Source organism: Metopolophium dirhodum, chromosome 7 (genome assembly GCF_019925205.1).
Source record: "Metopolophium dirhodum isolate CAU chromosome 7, ASM1992520v1, whole genome shotgun sequence".
Classification (NCBI taxonomy): domain Eukaryota; kingdom Metazoa; phylum Arthropoda; class Insecta; order Hemiptera; family Aphididae; genus Metopolophium; species Metopolophium dirhodum.
Window position 1 is genome coordinate 36,325,353 of NC_083566.1, and position 25,198 is coordinate 36,350,550.

Below are 25,198 nucleotides of genomic sequence, written 5' to 3' on the forward strand. Positions count from 1 at the left end.
AGTGATAATTTTGGGAGTTATTTCTTTATTCACAGTAATAATACTTGTGCAATTTAAACTTTGGTTTTAGATTTTATGTGGTTTTATAAAAACCATTGAGCTTGCATATCATTTGGATCAAAAGTAATCTTCTTACTCCAATCCACTCCTATTTGTATAACAGTGATCAGGCAGCCAACTTCAATTTTTCCAGTAATTAATAAATATTGTCATGACTCATGAAATAGATTTATTTAGATACATTTAATTTCAAAATTTGTTGGTTATGATTAAATATGTTTTATACATGTTGTAATAATTAAGAAAAAAAAAAAGGTTAAACGTGGTTGTTAGAATAACCTAACCGGCATGTTTTGCCATGAGCATTGTAAATCCTATTTACGCCACTGCGTAAATTATGATGTAGTTTTTCCTACATAGGTACAGTGAACTTATATATTTTTATAGCTGTGTTTTAAGTTCAATAAAGAATGTTGTACACATGTACATATCATAACCAGCCAAATAATATTATCTTTTATATTAGCTCACATACATTCTCTACATTGATATAAGTACGGATTGTTAATGTACTTTCTACAATAGATGTGGGGAATCGACGGTTTGTAATAGGGTAGTATCTATATAATAAAAAAAAAATCCTGTATACTTATTGAAGGGACAGTTTTCGTCTGAAAAAAAAAATTAACTCATAATTGACCATGTAAGTCAAGTTCGCGCAAAGTTCCGAAACTTTTTGTTGTTATTTATTCAATTGTTTTTAAATGTAGAAAACAGAATTTGAAAGCTGAGATACCAAATTGTCTAGTAAATAGCATTAGTTGCATATTAATGTATTACTCTATGCAGGGTTTCTTTTTCAGACAAAAACTATCGATTAATTAAATAGTTAAATTAATTAGTTAACAATAACTAATGATGTCGATAAAAATATTTTAATAAATTGTCTCACACGATATTAACTAGGTATCTTATAATTGTTATTTTTGGGGTCTGGTCACTAACATATTCTGAGGTCAATCATCGGCCGGCGGCGTCGCTAATTCCCGGATGGACGACCACCCTGGTTTTTAGTGACGAATACTCGCGCTACATAGACGCATATTCCTCAACCAACTGTGACCCCCCCCCCCCCACACACACACAAAATTATAATGGCTATAGTCCATGTCCGATGCTTAAGATCAATAAAAAAAAAGTTGTTATTCAAACAAGAATTTACTTAATGAAAAATAAACACCTTGAATTATTTAAGTAATTATTTCTAATTGTACGAAAACAATTTTTTTTTCTTAAACCCCAATTATAATTCCATTTGAAATCAAACCACTATTCTTTTCATAGTAATTATAAGTTCATCATTTAAAATATTAAAAATGTTGATAGTGTTTTAAGAAATATAATTTTTTAATATATTTATTATGTTTTGTATATTATGTACTTTATGTTATATATATATAATATAGGCAATAAATAAATATAAAGATTAGATGTACAAGATAAATTGGAAATAAAATAACAAGTAACTGGAGTAGTGTTTATAATATTATAAGTTAATGTTCCAATTTATATACATTTAGAAGTACAATACGTCAATACATTGTCAATGAATGAAGTAAACGAACATTTAAGGAGAAGTTGAATGACTAAATAATTATAATATTTTAACCTATTATAAGATGGTTGAGAGCGTGAAATTATATAAGATTGGAGCATTGAGAAATAGAAGGTCAGGTACTCGTATTTTAGTATTTATGTGAAAATAATTATTTGAAAATGAAATTAGTACCTACCTACCTAGGTAGTATTTTAAATTGTATAATTAAAAAAAAAAAGCGTTATCAATAGGAGGTCTGAAGAAGTATTATGTGGGTCATTTGAAGGCAATAAATTTAAAACTTATGTTTTCTTTAGCACTTTAAAAATAAAATCGTTTAAATTATTAAAAGTTTTAATTTAAAATTAAATATAGTAAATTATAAAAAAATTAACATTTTACTTGAAAAGATGAAAAAAAATACAAATTAGGTACCTACTAATTATTCTGAATATATTATTAAATCATATTAATGATATTTTACATAAGATACATATTTATTATTGGTACAGGTATTTTAAGTTTTAATAGGTATTAATAATAGGTAGTTAGTTTGGTTTTGTAAGAATCGCTTTTTTTGCATTCACCTACATAGTATTTATCTATGTCAACTACCTAGCTATTAATTCGATTCGTAGATCAAATAGGTACATGCAATTTTATTTCGCTTTTTTGATCTTTTTAACTTTTAACTTTAAAAGTTTAATTTTGTTTTCAATACAATTTTGTTTTAAAAATTAGGTTCAAAATCGATGCGTATCCGAAATATTTGATAATTTGATAGTCAATATTTATTTTTAGATCATATTTGGTATCGCCACCTTCATTTTTTTCAAAAATATTTTTTAAATTTGTTTTTGTTATTTTTATGTATAACGTACTCGTTTTGTAATTGAAAAAATGTAATTAGCTGTAACATGTAATTGTCTTAGACCTAAGACTGGATTTGCCTAAAAGATTAGGTTTGTTCTTTATTAAAAGAACAAACGCCTCCACTTCTCAGAACATAGCTGGAATGAGAGACGAGAGCCCCACACCCAATTAATTTACCAATTATTATTTCTATGTAAAAGTGTGCACTGTTATATTATATATTACTGTATGTCTGTATACAATTAATATAATAATTAGTAATGTAAAACGTATTTATTAATTCGTAGGAGTCAATCGATTAGTAATTCTGAATTTGCGATACATGATGCCAAACTGGATACATTCGTATCTGAAATTGAATTGGTTGGGTAATTTTTAATTCTCTTTACAATACTGAACGATCTTTCACCAGTTGCATTAGATGGAATAATTGTTAAATACATTTTCAAAGCAGTGTCTAAATTTGGAAACGTTGTAACAATTTTTTTCTCTTAACATTTTTAAAAACACGATAAGAGATTTTTTATCTGACTCTAATATTTCAAGCTAGTTCAAAAATTGTTTGAAAAGTAACCATCCCTCATATAACTCATCTTCTAGGTCATTAGAATATTTTTCAACTAATATTTTAGTTATTTCTTTTAATATGTTTTGGGAACATAAATATCAAGTCTGTAAAAAAATTAAATCGACTATCAAGTTCAGTATAAGCTTTTGTCTTTGATATTTCTGATAATTCTAACAATAGTTTGTCGATTGTGTCCTACGAAAAAATGTATTTATTTTCATAGCTTCTTTTTCTTCTAAAATTATTTCATTTTTGACATTTTTATCTGATCGTTTGGAAATATTTATTTTTCTCTGTTTATCTTTTTAATAAATTTCGCATTTTGAAATAATTTTTACTATTTAGATATGAAAAATCAAGAGTATTGTCGGCCACGGTGCCCCCTCATGTTGTGGCGCCTCTAGGCTATAGCCTAGGTAGCCTAGTACTAAATCTTGCCTTGCTTAAACTATAAGTGTTTATTAGTTTTATTAAATTAAGGTCCAGTTACTATTATAATATGACTAATAAGAATCAGAACAAAATAATATTAAGTTGAAATGTTATAATACTATTGAAGAGCATGTATAATGAAAGCACTGTACTTAATTGTTTGTACCTACTGTATTTATTTGATTTGTAGGAAATACGTATTTCGTACGCAATAAAAATACAATTTTTAATTAACGTGGTTTTCAGCATCTTTATTTAAAATTTAATTAAAACGATTATATTATTTATTTGCCCATAGTGATCCTTTGTATAGTTTATGATTTCAAAGAATTGTTTGTACTCGTAGACAATTAATAAAAAAATAATATTTATTTTATATGGTGTAGACTGTTGATAACTATTTATTAATGGTAGTTTACATTTCGAGTAAAACATTTCAGCAATAAATAAGTAAGTACTTATTTGTAGAAATAATTCATCACATTAATATATATAAATTATTCAAACAACTATATTTCCCCAATATTTGAATTTTGAAAAAATAATTTGAAAACAGCTCTTTTTCTTTTTATTTTATTATGAGTACCTATTATGCAATACAGGCCATTATCCAATTATTAACAACACAAGTTTCATAAAATAGACTTACCTATCCCTAATTCTATACCTACCTATTTTATGGACTTTATAATAACCGATACCCAACGACTATTTATTTAATACAATATGATTTGAAATTTTTGTTTTTTTTTTGTTAAGGGTGTCGTTGCCGGTCATTTATTAAGGAGTTAAACTTAGGAAATTAATTCACGTGTTGTATGGGTTTCGCGCGGAACGTGCATGTGTGTGAGTATGTAAATCGATTTTAGTGTGAGTGAGTTATAATTACACGAGCAGATAAAGATATTTACGCACGCGCATGTACAAGTCAGTGATTGACTTCAATGACTATTATCGAGCACTATTTTGATGAACAAAAATGCTTTTACAGGAAAAACTCTCACGCCTCGTTGATATGTCGGATTCTGGTCATTTATTTAAGTTTTTGCTGGTCGGATCAAAGCTCGAATTTTTATTTTACCTTAAATAGTAGTAGGAAAATACGTTCGAGAAAGAACAAATATTGTGCATTATTCAAATGCATACCTATTCTAACTTCTATAATTACAATTTTCAAATTCGGACGTTGATCCGACCTGAAACATGTTTTCTACTTTTAAATAAAAAAAAAAATTAACGAAATCCGACTATTCTACAGGGCGTGAGAGTTTTTCCTGTAAGACATATTTTTGTATCAAAAAACGCACCGGCTCCGACCCCCTTAAGAACACTGATATCTGGACGCTAATTATTACGCTTTGTAATGGACTATAGCTAAAGTGCTGAGACGAAGATGTTGAGTTTCCTTGATGTAATATTAATATCTTTTTAACTATTTACGTCAATAATTTTATGCTTTATGTTATATTATATAGTATATACAATATACCTACTACATACAATAAACTTCTTATGTTAATGCGACGAATGTAAAACATGGATGTGGTAGAATATTATAATATTGGCACATCCATTCGTCTTTAATCACTATTGTGATTCGTATTAATAGTGCTAAGTATAATGAAATTAGTTCTCGTGCAGAACTTTTAATTACTTTTTTAATCGTTTTATCGTTATTGTCGAAGGCTTCTTAGTATATATTTATTTATATGATTATGTTTTATATATGTGCACATATTATATATTATGTATTCAAATAATCAAATTATTATAGTATTAGCGTATTATAATATTATGTATCTCATTTAGACATATAATAGTGTACCTATATAGGAACCTATAATACTAAATGATTTGATCGACGACATTGGGCTTAATCAAATATACAACGTTTAAAAAAATGTCAAAAAATTGTTTATGTGATCAAAACCAACGAGCAATTGGCATCGGTCACCCGGTCAGCTACAGGTCAAAGTCAACGTGTGGAGCCACAAAGGGTGATACGAGAGTATGCTGCTGCACGCCATAATCATCGACAAAAGGGCCGCTTATATATTTTATGTTTTAAGGGCCATTGCATAACCAAGCTTTTGAATTCGTGGGTGATTTTGTACTTTTTAGCAATTTATAGGTGGTAAATAATATCTATATAATATTATACAAAAAAAGTTTTGTTTATTTTATTTTCCACATAATATAATTACCATGGCAACCAATACACGAATAAATACCTAATAATTATTATTAATTAAACACTGAAAGCTCTAAATTATTTAGAATAAAGTTCGTATATTAATTTATCATCCGCATATTATAATATATTGTTTTTAAATTACAGTTATTAGATTCTATGATGCAAAAAGAGTGACCCTTAGGTCACAGGGTCGAAGCCCTCGTGGAGGTCAGTGAGCAAAGCGAACAGAGGCCAGATCCCTCTAGTTAAATACAGAGTGATCTACCAAGCATGCTCAGCCCATTTTTTCTTTAACAATGAATTTATATTTTCAAATTCTTGAGACTTTTTTGTATTATATTAGGAGTGTCCTGTGGCGATACAAACTTCTGTTTTTCGAATGAGAACCCCATTTTTTATTGTGCATTATTTAGTTGATAGTTTTTTTGAAAACTTTGACATTTATAATTAAAAATTGGAAAGATTAGTTTCTCAGTTTTTAAAATATTTATTATTAAGGATAATAAATATAGTCCTTAAAAAATGGTTTTACAAATTTATAAAATGTACGTAATGTTGAATCTAGTCTTCATTATAATACTTAGATTATTTTTACAAATTATAATTTATGATATAGTAATATTATTAATTAAAGTTTTAAAATTTCCCTCGTGTCTCCCAAACCCATTATCATACCTGGACCTATTAAACTTAGCACACAAAGTTAAGTAACTAAAAAATGTCTCGTTCTAATTTTTGATTTTGATACGATGACATTTTCAAAAAAATTATCCACTAAATAATTTATATTAGTAATGGTGGTTCTCATTTGATAAAACAGAAGTTTTCATCTCTACAGGTCCTTAATTAGTATAAAATATCAAGAATAGGATCTTTAAATATATTTAAAAATTCCAAAAATAAGATTTCAAATCACTGTAGAATTGAAAAAAAATATGTGATTATGCTAGATGAATCTCCTGTATAAATCTTAATAGTAGTTTGAAATTCGGATGAAACAAAATCATATCAATTCTGTATAGGTTAAGGTTCTGTAACGTATAACTAAGGTGTATTGATACACCGAGAAAGTTACCTCGTAATGTGTGATTTTTAATTTTTATCAATGAAACTATATACGGGGAAATTAAAACAGCGGGTGGACAGGAAATTGAACTGTACACTATACTCTGTTATCTACATAAAGGTGAAATAGTTGTATTTATTCAATATGTATACCAATTATAAATCATAACCAATCCCGCTCCAAAGTGATATTTTAACGTCGAAAATTGAAATTTCAAACAGAGAATCGCATGGACGTAACTGTTCTATAAAACTAAAATGATCAGTTGAAAAAAAATTTTACCATTCTGAAAAATATAATATAAATTAAATGCATCAAAAATAGTATTTTGAAAAATGTTTAAAATCACGGTTTTGAAAGAGGTATTGCAGCTAAGGATTTCTGATCCATTTTTGACTGTTCATAATAATAAAAATGACAATATAAATATTAATAATTGATAATTGGTTAAAACATTGATTGATTATGTATTTATGTCTATAAAGTGGCCGTAACAAATATAAATAATATCGGCGATTATTTACTGTTTGTAAGATAATGGAAAGTTTTAAGGCGATAGTAAAATAATATTACGAGTTTTGGTTATCGGTAAGACTACGAATTTGTAGAAAAATGCAAAATACATGCCTAATACAATGTTTAAATAACGTAACAATTGATTCAATTATGAAACTATTGTTTTAAATTTTGAAGTTCATTGTTTGCCTTTTTAGGGGTTTTTTTTAGTGTTTTTTTTTTTAAAAATGTCCGTACATCAAAAGTTCTTATACATTATTATACACAGACTGTTTACAGTATACATCACTGGTTTTTTTTTTTTTTAATTAGTATTTAGTATAAGTACCTATACCTAAATAAATCTTTTTTTAATAATTACGAACAAACATTTTTATCTTAATAAAACAATACTGTTTTATATTTTTAAGAACATAAAATGCATATTTTAGTACATTTAATTGTTTTTTTTTAAGTTTATTATAAACGAAATATTTTTTTGAATCAATACCCATTGTATATGTTACATAGTGTATTCAATTAAAATCCCCAGATATAAAGTTATAAAAAAATCTTGTTTTCTATTTGAAAGTTAAGCTCAAGTATTTCAAATATGAAGCGTCTAGAGCTTTTCACATTTTTACTCTCACAAATAATAGTAGTGTAGTTATTTATTTTCTGTTATAAATACTTATAATATTAAGTTATAAGTAAAAACAACTATGAAGAGTGGCGTGAAAGAGGGTGAAGGACAAAGCCTCATACACGTTTTTATGCCCATTAAAACTATGCATACTTACCTAAACTGAACATAACGGTCGAACGCAACTATATAAGTATGTCCATGGATTCGAACATGGGAATATTCGCCACTCAACAACTCCCACTAAAAACGATGATAACAATTTAATATACGAATTATGATAAAATTCTTTTTATACTGTTGTCTATTATATTTAATATTATTGTATATTTTGTGTTTCTTATTGTTTATTATAATATAATAGGTATAGATAGTGTAATATAGGAAAATGTACTGTCGAGCAAATGACGAAATTCCAACGTTTAATTCGTACAGATTTTATTTTAACGATCGATGTGTTATTGGTACACACATACAACTGTGTCATCGTACAATATTATATTGTTATTGTTCTACTAACAAGTCAAAATAATTTTCATTGGAGTTCAGATGTCTCATAGACACGTTTAATGTTACTGATTCAGTAATTTAAATATTCTTTGTAATAATTATTCGAGTGTTGTACGTAGCGTGGGTCGACGTCATAAGGATGTATGGATGTTGAGTCGTAATATTCCTGGTATACCGGTGCAGTAATTGAAAAATCTTCCTGTACATTCTTCGGGAAAGCTAAAAAGAAAGAACAAAATGCATGATTAAAAATGTATTTTGAATCCGAGAAGCATCGCATTTTAATTTATGATAACACTCTTCCGGGGTTTCGGTGCTAATATGAACGGTGTCGTAACTATAACAATACAATATAATATGAAACTCTTACTGCAGCATAATAATATACTGTACTTATTGGTGTTTATTATTTTATAACTATTTCCGAGTCAATTTATTATTGTTGATCGAAATTTTAATTTTGCTCCAAAGCGTCGAACGTAGGTATTACCGTAGCAAATGTCAGGACGTCGTGTCCGTAATACGTTCATAATAATATAGATAACAATTATATGCACAGTACACGCGTGCAAGCCATCGTGCATGTGTTATAATTTATATGTTACCATACATCCAAAATTGCGAAACTATTTATTAATATATTTTAGTTGTGGTGATTAGGTATATTATCATGATTAAATTAAAATGTATTCTGGTGTTAATATTAATATATGATTCTATTGAATTGATGAAGTTGAATTTTCAAATATTTACACGTCAGTCTATATATTCTCCTATTGGCGGGAATCACATTTTCAAATATTTACTTTTCAGTTTTAATATTATATTAAATAATTTCCCCCGAATCAATTAATGATGAACATAACCTGTAGTGGGATAATCAATTTATGGCAAGCTCATATTTCATTTTATTCCAATTGTTTACATTGGTGTCATTTACTTCATACACGTTATTTAAATTGAGTACCTACCTATACCTACGGCTACCTTCATTTTGGCCAAACATGTAACTTTTGCATCAATCAAAGTATCTGATTTCTAACGCTTTTTGTTTTGTAAATTATTTATTTTTAGTTGTAACCATTCAGCACAGTTAAAAAAGAATTTCAATCAGACAACGGCTTAAATTATTTATGTTTAGCTTTTACCATTCAACACAGTTAAAAAAGAATTTCAATCACAAATAGCGAAACTTGAATGTACTTGTCGACTGCCGTGAAACGACACCATAATTTATAGCACTAAAAATATATTTAAATATATATGTATAGCCTATATGTCTGCAGTTAAATGTTTGAATTAAGCAATCATGTACTAGAAGGAATCCAATTTTCTCAAAACATTTTGGTAAAATAATTATTTTTATAATTTATAGTATAAATATTAAGATAAAGGATGAACAAAAGTGTACAATAATCTGTTCCGTTAACTTGGAAGTGTAATACAACGATTTTCCAAAACATCACAAACATTTTTTTCAATAATAGTTAATATTTTTATATTATATCGTACATTATTGTTATTAACTTATAAATCAATACCGCTGTGTTGTAGAATGGTGATAATAATAGGTTTGGTCCTTCGTGGTATTAATAGAGTTGATTTATTCAACATATTTTTAAAAAATTTCTTTTTGTATGGAAATTTATAACATAAAATACAATAGTTGTAATAGTGGAATGTTTAAAAATTCTACGTATAATGGTATAAACGTTAATGTGGTTTGAATACCAACAAAATATTTAAATAATGTAATATATGCAATGTTTTTGGAAAAGTTAGTTAAATGTCAACATACCATAGGTACTTCTTATTGAAAAATATACTACTAATAGTAAAATAAATAAATTAAAGTATGTCTCTAGAAATACTATCTTACTCAATAACGAGGTACACTATTGTAACATATAGTAAAGCAAGTTTGCCAACTTTTTTTTCTATAGAACTGGGAATTTTCTTCTTTTGACTCCTCAAGGTACCAATTTTCTATCAGAAATAACCCTTTGGAGTTGAAGATTGAATAATTTTTCTTCTCATGGATTTTTTTTCTTTTTTTTCATTTATTAAATATTTAGCATATTTTTGCATAGTTGGTCCATAAATCTCTATCATTATCCGTCTGTTCATAAAAACAATTTTTCTAATTCACACATATTATCCTTCCTTTAAAGGATTAAATAATTCAATATTTATTTTAATGAATTAAAGAAAACTTTTTTCCTGCAACATGATTTAGCATGGAGTTAGAATGTACTTCTATGAATATTACCAACATTTGACCCTCATTAATTATTTTTATAATATTCACATATCTTCTCCCCAGCCATTCCGCCAAAAAAAAGGCGGTCGTTTAATGTTTCTTGAGCGATAAATCGATACTTAACTTAAGAAATACTGATAAATGACATTGACTTATCTTATCAGGTAATTACAGAAACATACTCAGATTACCAAGTGTCACACCGGCATCATAACTGACATCGCCCAGTCATAAGTCATAACCTACATTTCTGGAATTTTAACCATTGACAGTACAATATCATAATAAATATAATGTTAATCGGTTATTTTAGTAAAATTATTAGGTATTAAAAAAAAATATTAACAATTATTTAAAAAAAAACAGTGAAGGTGTGCGGTACTGCGGTTTAATGGGTAATATAACGATATTATTCGTTCATTTACTTGTTGGTTTATTTATATATTTCTTTGATAGGTTCAGTTTTGAATGAATTCCTTTAATTAATAATTATTTTGATCATTGACATTTAGTATAATAATAATTTTTGTGTGTAAATGGTTACGACGGCGTTTAGTATAGGCAATTATTTAAACGTTCATTCCTCGAACACATTCAAATTGAAATTTATATTGTTCTACGGCGTTGTAGAAATTAATGTTTTCCTGAATGGCGGGTTTTAATTAAACTTACATAACAATATTATAATGGATACCGTAATGAAGTTGTACAAGTTGTGTTTAAAATGAAATACTCGTAAGTGTTCAATACAAATAAACATATAAAGAAAATCACACTATATATTATACCAAAGCGTTCTACAACCGCAATTGGAATCAATGCAACATACATATTATTTATTTATACGTCTGCGATAAATTTTACAAAATAAAAATAATTAATACTTGGTTTTCAATCGAATAATACAGTAATTTTTTTAATTTAAGACGACTAAAGTCAGTAAAAATTCCATACTAATTCCTCCAAACACCACGTGTAGATAAGCATACTAGCTGCTAAAATGGTGTGTGTGTGTGTGAGTTTTTACAAAATATAATTTAAACCAATATTATTCACGGTGGATTTGCTCTAGAGTTTCAGAAATTGACTTCGATTTCAGTAACCATATTAATATACCTACTCTTCAATAGGAAGAAAAAGCAATAGCCAAAAGAATCGTAATTTATTTCTTATCGCATCAAATGTTTACATCCTGATTTTTCACGGTAACATGAACACGATTATTTTACATACCTACCTTATATTCTACCATTCAGTCGTGTATATACTATTGCGCTGCAGTGGTTACTCAAATTTGAAAGACCCATGACCTTTAAAAAAAATGGATGATGCAGGCTTCAAAAGGGCCACTGGGACTGGCTTATTTAAATTTGAAACGATTGGATTGAAATCACTGAATTCAAAAAAACAAACACGAGTATATTTTCTTGATCGTGTGACCCAAAAATATTGTTAATGTAACATTCAAAACGAGTGTTTGCCTACGTTGTTGTAGTTGTTTTTCCACTTTATAGGTACCTACATTTTTTTTAATGGTTCATAAATTTAATATATAATATTATTTATTTGCGATTCTGTCTCATCTAAGACTTGGGCACGAGTTCTGCGCATTAACTTCATAATAATCAATCGCGTGTTCAGTTATTCCAAATTTGTTTTATTATACATAGATGTGATTATGCTGCGCTGCTACATATAATAAGGTGACACGTTATGTGAGTTCCGGTAAGTTGATCTCAACAGTAAAAACAGGAACCGTTTATGGTCCAGTAGGTACAACTCCAGTGTAACATAGACGACGGTTACTGGGACGGTAGAAATGCTATGTAATACAGACATTTAAATGCATTTAAGTTGAAATTCGAAACTATCACATGATCATGATCCATTTTAAAATACTTATTATCCATTACACTGTATGCTACATTGCTACATAGTACATAATATGTTTTTCTATTATATCGTAATCAGTTTCCTGAACATAATACATACGTATAAATTATACATCTGAGAAACAATTTACAAATTAAATACTATGTTTTTCCATTGCGTCATAAGGATTGGGAGCCAGTAGAAAGTGGTGGCATATTGGTGTGAATTACATTAAACTTGTAATATCGATTAAAATTTTCAAGGAGCTACAAATATTGATTGGTATACCATCAAATAAGGCAAGGTTTTTGTTTTGTTTGAATTTATAATATTTTCTTGGATTGTTTAAATCATTATCATGAAATATATAAATCGTATTAATATATTTTATTAATAGGCAAATTCAATCATTTAGTAAAATTAACTTGACGTTCAACTTCTCTTTATATACAATATAAGATTTTAAAAATAAAAATAGAGCATCAATTTCCGATAATTTATAAATTTCAAAATAATATTATGTACCTAAAATCAAGTTAAGTCTTTATATTTTATTAGCCATTGAAATCTCAACAGAATTGAAAGAGGAATAAATGGAATAATAATGAATTAAAATAAAAAAAACAATTTTGACATTTTAGTTCTTTTAATATTTTTTTTTCTGAAAACATCTTAATGCTCCTTTAAATTGTGCATAGATATAAAATATAATATAGTGGTGTTTAAAACGTGTTCCATAAGATCTAATTTACATTGACCTCGTTTTGATGGAAGTGAAAAATTACATTTCTTTTCAAAATGTAATAATCTATTGTTCAGAATACCAGAAAAAGACATGAATAATAATGTTTGTCGTTCGTCATATTTTGATCAAGTTACGGTGACACTGCGGTTAACAATAATTATTATTAGTCTAGGACACGGATATTGTTGCATTTACAATTTTTATTTTACTGCTCCAATTTATTGCTAAGTAAGTTTAAATTGGTTTCATGTATGTATGAATTAAAAGCTAAATTATTTAAGAGCAATTTTTTGACTTTTGTCAACTGTGTTGCAATTTTGTTGAATTTACTAATTTATAAAAACAATTTTAACCATTTTTTCAAGTTTGTTCATAATATTTTAATTTGGTTTTTATTTGTTGGCTTCTAATTTAAGAACGTTTGATAATATGAAACTTCAATACAAACAGTTATAGCCCAATTCAATTATGTTGAAGGTAGTAGATTACATTGTTAAAGTAAAATATAGAATATATTAATTTCTTTCATAGAATTTGAATATTATTTCAGAAAAAATATGTGAAATGGTTTTTTATCAAATATTTATTCAAAATATACCGTAAACTGTAAAGTTAAAAAAAATTAATTATAATAACAATGAATTAAAACATTCATGACAAACCGTTATTCTTTAGTGCAATTTTTAAATGTTTAAGTGTAATTTTCGGTATTTTTTATTGCAATACTGCAATCAATTTTACTATTGTTTTATTACTATGACATCCGTGCTCTAATAATTACCACATATATCAGAACACTGCAGGTATACTTACGAACAATCCGTTATCGTTTAGCTAAATATTATCAGATCAATAGAATATGTTGTCACCATTGGATTAATGTAATCTCGAGAGATTTAAAACAACAATGATTATACTATAAATTAACTATTAGAAAATATTTTCATATAAGAATAAGGTTGTTCCGAACTTCCGAATCCTTTGATTAATTAAAAATGCGAGCTACGCTTTGACTTGTAAAATATTATTAAGCATTCGTCTGCGTCTCCTCACTATTTATTTAACTTCGAGCACTATATTTATATAAGGTATCTAGTATAATATTATAGTTGTATGTTGTATATACAGTGTTGGTGCATGTGGAGTACACGGTCGCAACGTGTATACTTAATGCATCTCTGATTTCATTTGAAAACATATTATGTGGGTAGGTAGTTACTTACTAGAAAGTTACTAAGAAACAACCTTGTGTAGAAGGAAGCGAAGCTCGTGCTGAGTTTAATTCAGTGCGTGGCGGATAGATACTGATGAAAATAATGAATATACGAACGCCACAAAAGAAAATTATTTATTATTTAATTATTTATTATTTGAAAGAGTATTTCATTTAAAATTCAAAAATCTGGCGAATATGGCGATTTAATGTATATTTTAAATAACAACTATAAATATTGAACCCTATGCGGGTTTTATAATTTCTTATTAAATAGTTCCATATAATGTTCACATTTAATTTGTATCAAACAAATAATGCAAATGTCTGAGTAATCTCAAAGGTGGCTAATATTTGTTTTAACTTTTCAGCTTGCGTATAGCTTAAGATTCGTTCAAAAAAAAGAATAAATTAATGTTTATAAAAAATATATTCTTTTAAACATCCCAATTACATAGTACAATAGTTTCTGGTAGTTCGTGTGACTCTTTTGTGTCTTTGTGCAATTGTCAAAGCAGTTGAGTCGACAGATTAGATTATCGTAATTGTTGTGTTAAATTTTAATTAATTAATGATAAATAATTGCATACGAAGTACGATTCTGACTGGAAACTTATAACTATTTCTAATGATCTTTTATAATATATTTATAAACTATACTGCTTTAAGTAATTTATTTTTTTACTTTTACTTTTTTTTTTTCTTTTGACAAGGTGGGTTAAATTAATTAATTTTATCAAAAGTAAAACATATTATATATAATATAATATAATAATGATAAATACATTATAATATTAGGTATAAGCTATTATGAACGTATTATAAATCAATATTGACGTTAGTACCGTATTACGATGTGAATAGAATAAATATTTTTAAATTAATGTAAATATTTCGAAAGTTTAATTGTGTATTTTAAATAATAATATATGAAATGGCGAAATTTTCCAAGTCGCCACGAATATTTTTTGAATTATTACAAAACAATATTATGAATTCATTATTTTTCGATTAAATATCATTACAGCTAGAATGTTAATGTATTTTTTCGCATTATATGTATTTTTGAGATTTATCCAAGTTTTATTTACGCAATAATTTTCAAATGTTAGTGATTATTACAAATTTTGACATTTTAAATTTAAACGCTTAAAAAAAATTGTGACTGTAAATTCGATATTTGTTGTTATAGTTATGATCTTATTATATTGTGTTTTATTTTCAAGGTTTTTGACATGGCAGTGCAATAAATCAATAACTTATGAGTATTTCTGTATTATATTTTCAAGCATTAGGTATTTAGGTATGAAAATTAGAACTTTAAACAGTTTAAACGCTTGTACAAAAAAAAAAGATTATGACGGACACACAAAAAAGAACACACATCATCGCTAAACCAATACATTTATTACTTCACTAAGAATTACCAATTTCTAATTACTGTTATGCCTATAATCGCGGCGGAAATAGACATTTTGTTTATGAAAACATCTTGTTATGAATCATGAGTGCTTATAAAAGTTTACATTAATTTAATTATTAATAAGAACATAATGGATGTACTTTGTATAGTTTTATAAATATCTCGAGGGACTCCTAGAACAAAATTGTACTATATGATAATAGGGTAAAATATTTTATTAATATTACATAACGGGATAAAATTATTAAGTTTTATTAAAATCACGCTAGCTGTATATATAGTAGTCATTTAATTAATCATAATACAAGGTTTATTATTAGTAAATTACATTTTATTAAATTCTTTTAAACTAGGTAGGCACCGTAAAAATTAAGTCTATAATATGACCAAAGTTTGGTCACTATATAGTTATTGTAAATACTTACAATGTTCATTAAATATTGATAAATTAAATTATTAAACTGAAGGTCAAGACTGTCAATATTCGAAAAAAATATATTATCTATTATAATATAGGTATTAAATAAACCATATTTATGGTTTCTGAGGGAACCTCGATCAAGATTTTCGAATCCCTGACCAGTGGCATAGGTACATGATCGATGCCTATAATAGTCCAACCCAAATTAAAAGGGTTAACACGAACATTACATAACGACAAATTCTGATTCATGGCCAATAACGATCAATTACGATTTACGAACATTATTTTAATTTCCTATATTAAAGTCTATGATTTACATTATGTAAATGGATATTTTTTCTAATCAAGGTTTACCAAATTCGACTTTATAATATATTGTATAAAATGTTTATTTTCAAGATAATATTCTGAATGAAATGAACAACTTTTTATTTTATAGGTGCATTCTTCGTAAATACATGGATAACATTTCACCGTTTTTCCGCATTCATACCAGTATTTAATAGAGTAATACGCTCATAGTAAGTATTATATCGAATGAATTTATAATATTTCCATTACGATTTCTAACTTATCGAAAGAATGTGTAATTAATTATCCTATAATTGACTAAATCATAATATACAAACACAATTTTATCGAGCTGACAACTAAATGTTATAACAGTTACTTACATATTTTTGAAAGTCTAGAAAAATAAAACGTAACAGCGGGAAAGGTGGCTTTAAATTCGTTACTATATGCGTATTAAAAATATCTTTGATCTTATGTACCTACATTTGATATTTTGCAACGTACATTTTTTTCCACAAAAAATTGTACCTACCTATTTCAATCGTTACTGAAATTGTATACGAATATACGATAATTTTAAATAATAATTTAACAAATGCGGTACGAAATAATAAAAGTTAATTAATAGTTTAAAACTTATCACGCAATGTAGGTAATACATGACGTCTAATAAATAAATAAATTTATATGTTTATTTCAAAGAGTTTACTTTTAAAACATTTAAATCGCTTATGACTAAGCTCCATGTGAAACAATTTACTTTTACTTTTCAATTGTTCGATAATAACAGACTCCATATTATTCAATATTTTTTGGTTGGAAGCCATATATACGCAAAAGCTTTAAACTTATTTTCATTCAATAAATTTCGCAAACGAGTTTTAATAACATATACGTATTATAAAGTGAGCGTTTAAGTTTTAAAATAATTTTTAATATAAAAACTCAAGCAATTGAAATAATATTTTAAAATTTAAATCATTACTTCAGTTGGATGACGGGGTAGAAGATATATGATGACATAAGATTATATGCAAATATTAATAATTATTGATGATATGCAAGAATATAAATCTAATACCTAATTATTCATTAAAACAACAAACAGCAATGTTTTTTCTTAATATTTATTTTTACCGCGAGAATTTTTGAAAATGTTTGTTTATATCGACGTTATATTTTTATTGGAGGTTTTTATTTTCATCAATATTAAAATTGTCTAAATATTATGAACCACGGGTATAATGATTTTTTTAAACCATTTCAACTTAGGGAAAAATATAATCGTTCTGATTGTATGCTATCCAAGCCTAGTAATATTATGGTCATTTTTTCAAGTTTTAAGCTAAGCATTAATAATATAAAGAATTTTTCGGAAATCCATTTTTAAATCAATAATTTCTCGATATGCCAATCCATTCCAGCTTTGGTGCGATTAAACGTAAATAATAAATATGGTGTTACAATCCGAAAATACAGTTAGGTACCTATTATATTATTTCAATATATAATTGTACTATCTATTAATTATTATAATGATTGGTTTATATGGTATACATGCAAGCTTTATAATTTATAAATTTATAATACAGCAATAGGTAAATATATTTCTTATATGAAGCGCAGTGGATCGAAACATATTTTTACCGCCGATAGGTGCATAATATCAACGATCAGCGGAATTTAACTTACTATTGGAATGATATGCAATATTTTTAATAACACCACGCCATCATACGTCATTGATAGGATTCCGGATTCGTATATAAATACCTACTCGTAGAGCACCTAGAATTTTTCAGAAGATAATTACAGTTCTAGACTGATGATCCGCCTATCGTATACAAGACTAATGATCGTCGTGCACTTTGTCACAGCAACATCGCTGCGAGTACTTAGTCATTCCCAGGCTCAGAGCTTAAAGCATATATTATAGTTATTTTGTGATCCTGGACTCAAGTGTTCTGTTTATTTACCCTATATCTTCATCACATATTATAAATAGTATGTGTCGATGACTCGTAATCGTTTCGAACATGGAACGCCGTTTAAATATTAACACCGTAATAATATGCAAACGAGCGCGAACACAGAGAGCACTGTTCTGGTGCAAGTGCCATTCGTAACTCACTTATCGGTCCTCTGGCCGAGTGCGGGTCGTCCGTGATGTCTGCGACGGTGGCGGGCGCGGTCCGGACGACGACGTACCGCGGTTTCTTGGGTTTACCGGACTTGCTGACAACCGCGTTGAAACCGTTAACCGGGTCGGCGGTGTAGTCGACGGTTCGTACTGTACCGTCGGGCTCCACGAGACTGTACTGACCGCGGACCACGTCGCCAGTTCGCTCTTCCGATTGGTGTTTGATGTCGCCCGTGGCGGGGTCGTGCACGCCGTACTTGTAAGCGTAACTCGCCGGCACCTGCAGGAGAAGAATATTATGTATCACAGGTAAGAATTGGTGACGCGGACACGACTATATCGTTTCGGCAAAGGAGACGTAAAATTATTTTCGATGGGCAGGTACACAAAAGTGTCGACGGCGTGTTTTGTCGGACACGCGTAAATTGCGCCCAACGAAGGGAAAAAATTGTAAATTGTGCCCGGTATTATGTGTCGGGTATACATTTTTATGTGGCAATAGTTGCACTCGCTGTTTTTCAGGTACAAATTTCCATGTAGGAAATCGCACCCAATAGAAATATTGTTTTTATAATAATAAAGGAGAAGGCGACAAAAATGATATTTCGGTTTGCTTGAAATAAATACATTTTTAATAAAAATGGACAGATTAATTTTTTCCTATTTTTTCCCATTTTATTTTTTTGATTTGACGTTTTGAAATTTATAAGGTCCATTTATAGTATTAATTTCGGAAATGTATAAGTTTGGTGGATTATAACCTCATTTTCTTTCTGGCTAAATCCAGTATGTATAATATCCATGTCGCACGCAAACGACTTACTAAAATATTACCTATATAGGACGCGCGTAAAGGCATTGATATCGCTAATATCATAATGACAAACGATTATAGCGATACACGTTCGGTTCATCCACCAATAAATGAACAACAAGTATTTAAAATATATATTATAATATATATCGATAGATATCAAGGTCACTTAGATACTTTGGGTGCAATTTACTATACCCATTTTTGAAACCAAAAAATCCCGGCCGCAATTTACTATAGTATTTTTTACTACCGTTTTGTCGGCATGTTTGGCAATCGTTTCTATCGTTATCGGTGCTTTTGTCAAATCAGTCGTTTTTCAGATTTATCGGAAAAGTGTTTAAGACATGAGGGCAAATAAGGACACCTGGTTGTAACAGATCTTAGTTCGTGATACGACGTTTTATCGATTCTTGAAATTTAATATCACATACGTTATAGCAAACCCACTTAACTAGGACAGTCAATTTCTGTGTCGGCACTTATTATTTTTGTGCGTTCTACCAGGAGAAGTGATTCGTCTATTTGCACAATACGTCATCTAACACACCATATTTGATTATTATCCCTCGAGGTAGGTATTATCATGAATACAAATATATTAGGTAATATGCAAACACAATATTTCGAAAAAAAGATTGGGTGTACCGTGTACCATTCTTTTTGATAACATATTATCCACTTGTTATACAAGAAAAAGTATTTGTAAAAGAAGTAATCAGAAAATGAAGAGTAACTGTACCTTAGTATTCGAGTCTCTGGGGAAATTTTAAACAATAGACCTACCTACAATTTCTAAATTAAATATTTTATATTACAATGATTTTTTATTGTACTAAAAAATCAGCGTTTATCTAAGTAAAACAAAAACTGTATCAAGTCACATATATAAAAATATATTAATCAGTGATTCTGTAGTTGGTTTTACAACTTTTTAAAGCTTATTCACTTTAATGTCAAAAAGTGTATGGAAGTATTTTACTCACAAAATAAACATTTTTATCTTAAGACACTAAAAAAAATACTGCATATTTATAATACACGATTTTAGTTAATGTTTTTAAATTTATTTTTGAAAATTGTAATTAATTAAAGATAATAAGTGACTATTTTTAACTATATATATTATATTGTTCGACAGTACAAACTGAACGTCTGAACTCTGAACGTATATCATTATTGTATATTTGTATATGTATACCTACAAATTATTGATGTAGGTGTTTAGTTAGACTTTATATAATTTACTATATTATTAATATAAGTGAACTGTGAAGTTATTAGACGGACACAAAATGATAAACTACGAGACAATCTGATAATTTAAAATCATTAAAGTCGAATACAATTGTCTATTGGCGTTTCTCCGTGTTTATTATTTTTTGAAACCTTAATATTAATCAAATTTAATATAAATATATTTTCATGCAGAAAATAATGCCATAAACTATATAACTTATACAACGAATAAACAATATTCATAGTTTACGTGGAGCTATAATATTCTAACTGAAGTGTTTCCATCATTATTTCATTTTTCATCGATTAATGATATATAATTAGTTGTTCTTACGTAATAATCAATATCTGGTCGACCTGGATATCTTGAGCTTGACCTCGACAATGATATGCTGACCATTAATAATAAACACGACAGCACCTGAAATTTTTTTTATTAGTATTAATAATATTAATAATATTAGCTATATAAACGTTTTTATATTCAGGCTATAAGATAGGCATATTAAATTACTCGTATGTACTTACATTATATCTCATGTAAACATGTCTGTTAAATAAAAACATAACTGCATTAAGGCGTGCAAATTGAGCAATACGGATGTATTTTATGAATAAAATAGATAAATAAATACGGTATAATAATATATTATACTTTGGTTTATTAAACAATTTAAGTTTTATAATAACTTATTAATTATTAAATATTACACAAAAGTAATAATGATCATGGAATCTTGACGTCCTAGTTATTAAACGATACAAGTTACAAGTCTTAAATGAACAATACAAAATATGCAAGCAGTAATTTTATTATAATAATTGTTCATTTATTTATTAAAATTTAGAGATCATAAATAAATACTAATATTCATTTGTTATAGTTTATAGGTATTAAATTATTAATTTAGAACAATAATTTATCAAATGGAAAATAGACATTTCTTAAATAGATACCATACGTCAATTTTTGTTAGGCATAAAGAAAATAAAATTGCCTAATTTATAACATTTAAACAAAAAACTATTATGGATTGCAATTATTATGTATGATATTTATTAAACATTTTAAAAATACATCACAGTTTACCACACTAGAATCATAAGAGTAAAATTTAAATGCAATATCTATTATTTATCAAATCTTTTATATGCCATCAACATACTTATAAGTAGTGACTTAAATTTTCGTAATTTTTTTTAAATATTACCTAGTTATAGTATTGACAATTTCAATTTCAAAAATTATAGCACGCATACTATATAATTCAACCTAATATAGCAATACTATTAAATTATGCTCTTGTAATCGGTGAGAAAATGGTTTTCAGTCTTTCATATAGAGATAATGAGAAAAATAATTTTTGCATGGTGTACACACAAATTTTAAGTTGTATAAAATAAAAAATAAGACGTATTATTATTTAAATTGGGAAATTACTTTTAGATATAATATGTAAATATTAACAATGATATAATAAGAACTCGCTTCAAAATATCAATATGGATTGATTAATAATAATTACTCATGGAAAAATAACTTATCGGGACACATCGGCGCTATTTTATCATCTGCTATGCTAAGGATCCCGTTGAACAGATATCAATGATATTATATTAATTACTATCCAAAGTTTAATTCACGCTATTTGTAATTTTTCGGTGTATTTTTTAAAATTAATCAGTCAACGAACAACGATTTTCAGGGTCTTGTGTTACGTATTCATTTTAAAGGATTTTATGGGAGAAAATGTGTTTAGAAATCTACTCAACTCACAATAGAGCCACAAGGTCGACGAGAATGAATTTCGTTCGAGTGAGTAGGTACTATTATTAGTAGTTCTAGTTTAATTCTTGTTCTAGATTATAGGATAGAAGGTCATTTGACAAAAAGGGACAATGTAGAAGTGAAAGATAATTTTTGAATTAAATTAATATAGACATTTTATGTTAATAAAATAATATAATAATATTAGGTTTCACACGATTAGCAATTATTACTATCATTATTTTGCAAAATTGTTGATATGGTTAAAAATGTGTTAATCGACCGTGTAAATATGTCTATAATAGTCTGAATAATATTAACGGGGAGTTTTTTTTTAACATACATGATATTATTTAGACGTATTAACCATTGTCTATGATTAACACGTATTATAAGCCTTCAAAAATAGTTTGACACCAAATTGATAACAAGCGATTAAAACTATTATGCAATTTCTTACATCATTGATAAATTTAGTACTTATTTGATTTTAAGCTGTCCATATTTAATCAACCTGCAGTATAATGTCTAAATTTATCCACGAAAAATAAAAACTATCAGTTTATATCAAGTAGCTGGCATTTTAAATGTAGGTATATTTGATATTACTAACTGTTTTAAAATATATTATAATATATACATATTATTAATTATAATATGTACCTCCATTATGTGGATTTTTTGATAATTATTATGTATTTCGCAAATTAAAAATACTAAATTTTATTAAACCTGAATAGTTAAGTAAAATAATATATAATTTATTGTTGTACTTACACAATTTTTTAGTTGAACTTGTGACCTAATTTAGTTTGTTCACTTTTGTAATTGTATAGTTTTAATTTATTTCCTTTGTAGGTTTCTTAGAATATCTCAATATGTAGTTAATTCACGGTTAATGATGTAAAAATGAAAATCATTTATTCAGAGGGTATACAAAGAATGAAAGAAGTATTGTCAACTTGGAGATAATTTACAAGTTACATATTATTTATGTTATTGCGTAAACGCAGTACAAAATAATTCATGAGTAGTTAAAAACGAATGAAATTAATTTGGAACTTTTACAGCTGTATGTTATAATAATTCTTCATTCGTAGCATTTATAAAAAAAAAAACATTTTATCTATTCATATAATACTCTCTAATATTATTTTAATTTAATTGTTTTTCATACTGCAGGTGTAACCATTGTATTAAGTATCCTTTTAAAATGTGAAATTTTAAAAATTTTAATCCGACACACGCGGGATCATAGTTGTACTGCCGGATTAACAAAAGCGCCGGTTTATCAAAAATACTAGACATTTTAACAAAAATCAGAAAATATACAATTGAAAATACAACTATATTGGTGATAATCCCAATGATATTATTGGATGGTTAAATTAACTTAAATTACATTGAATTATTAGAAGAAAATTATTACTTTGAGATGTATAATATGCAAAACGCAATTACAAATGGAACTCAAAATTCCAACAATAAATTAAACCTGGCAGTGACTAAAATGCAGCGCTACTCATTATTGTCTTATCGAGTAGTTAGGTAGGTACTCTACTGAGTATCGCCTAAATTCAATTCATATTTTAATAACGTATAAACCTAATTATACCTATCCTATAGCGTATTAAAAAAAAAAAATAAACACTATTGTTGAATTCTTAGATAATTGCAGGTATTTAATAGTGTGCCTATATTATTAAGTTATCTCGAGTTGATTGATCAATATGTTAGCTCTAGTAAAAGTTTTGGTTAGTTACTTTTAGTAAAAAGTTTTTAATAAAAGCCCAAATGATTGTAACTACTTAGGTGCTTTAAATTAAATTATTTCTTAATTTAGTTCAATTATAAAGTGACGTAACTTTAAATATTTAAGATATTGAACAATCATTATTGTTTAAAAAAAAATGATATATACAAAATTACTAATGGAACAAAGTTTACGTTGATTTTTTTTTCAAACGAATTGTTTGGTATATAAAAATGAGTAGTGTAATAATAATGGTAAAAGTGTACAACGGGTACCAGTAGTAAGTATAAATAATAAAATATTTATTTTTAAGGAAACTACAATAATACACGTTTGCATCTTGTTACTAATATTTTATATTTTTACGTAAATACCTAATATATATTATATTATATTATGTAACAATAGCTACAGATGATAGAGTAAAAAGTTAAATAATACAATAATTAATTTGACTTACTTGTAATGTAGAGCTTATCATTTTTATGGATGTTGTTTACCGAATCGAATTATTATTTTTTAATTATTAAACACACTCAAAGATGTACAATAACGGACGTTCCACGACTATGTTTCATTAAGTCTGACGAGTACTGACCACAAGACGACACAAACGGTATTTTCACATATGTAAGTCGTATTTATTCATTTTGTTTACTTATTGTGCTGTTTACAATAATTATTTAATGTTGTGTCAAAAACCTTATGGAAATCGAATACTATCATAATATTACGATCCCATGGCGAACACTGAACAATTGGACAACTGCTACAAGGTCGACCCATGGGAACTAGAATATGCTAAGTTTCCAGCACTATACGTGATATGACGTAATAAGATCCACAATTATTATTGTACTGTTTTGCATAATATG

The 25,198-nt window shown here is 27.3% G+C and overlaps 1 protein-coding gene across 1 annotated transcript; it reads right to left on the bottom strand.

Moving 5' to 3' along the window:
• Positions 1-8,273: 8,273 nt before the first annotated feature.
• On the bottom strand, positions 8,274-24,943 carry LOC132948865 (cuticle protein 19-like). Its single transcript, XM_061019542.1, has 4 exons — positions 24,784-24,943; positions 21,137-21,223; positions 18,741-19,029; positions 8,274-8,597 (listed from the first exon to the last, which is right to left on the bottom strand). Exons 1-4 carry the CDS (start codon positions 24,802-24,804, stop codon positions 8,449-8,451), a joined length of 546 nt encoding a protein of 181 aa, XP_060875525.1. The 5' UTR covers positions 24,805-24,943; the 3' UTR covers positions 8,274-8,448.
• Between the last annotated feature and the right edge of the window lie 255 nt (positions 24,944-25,198).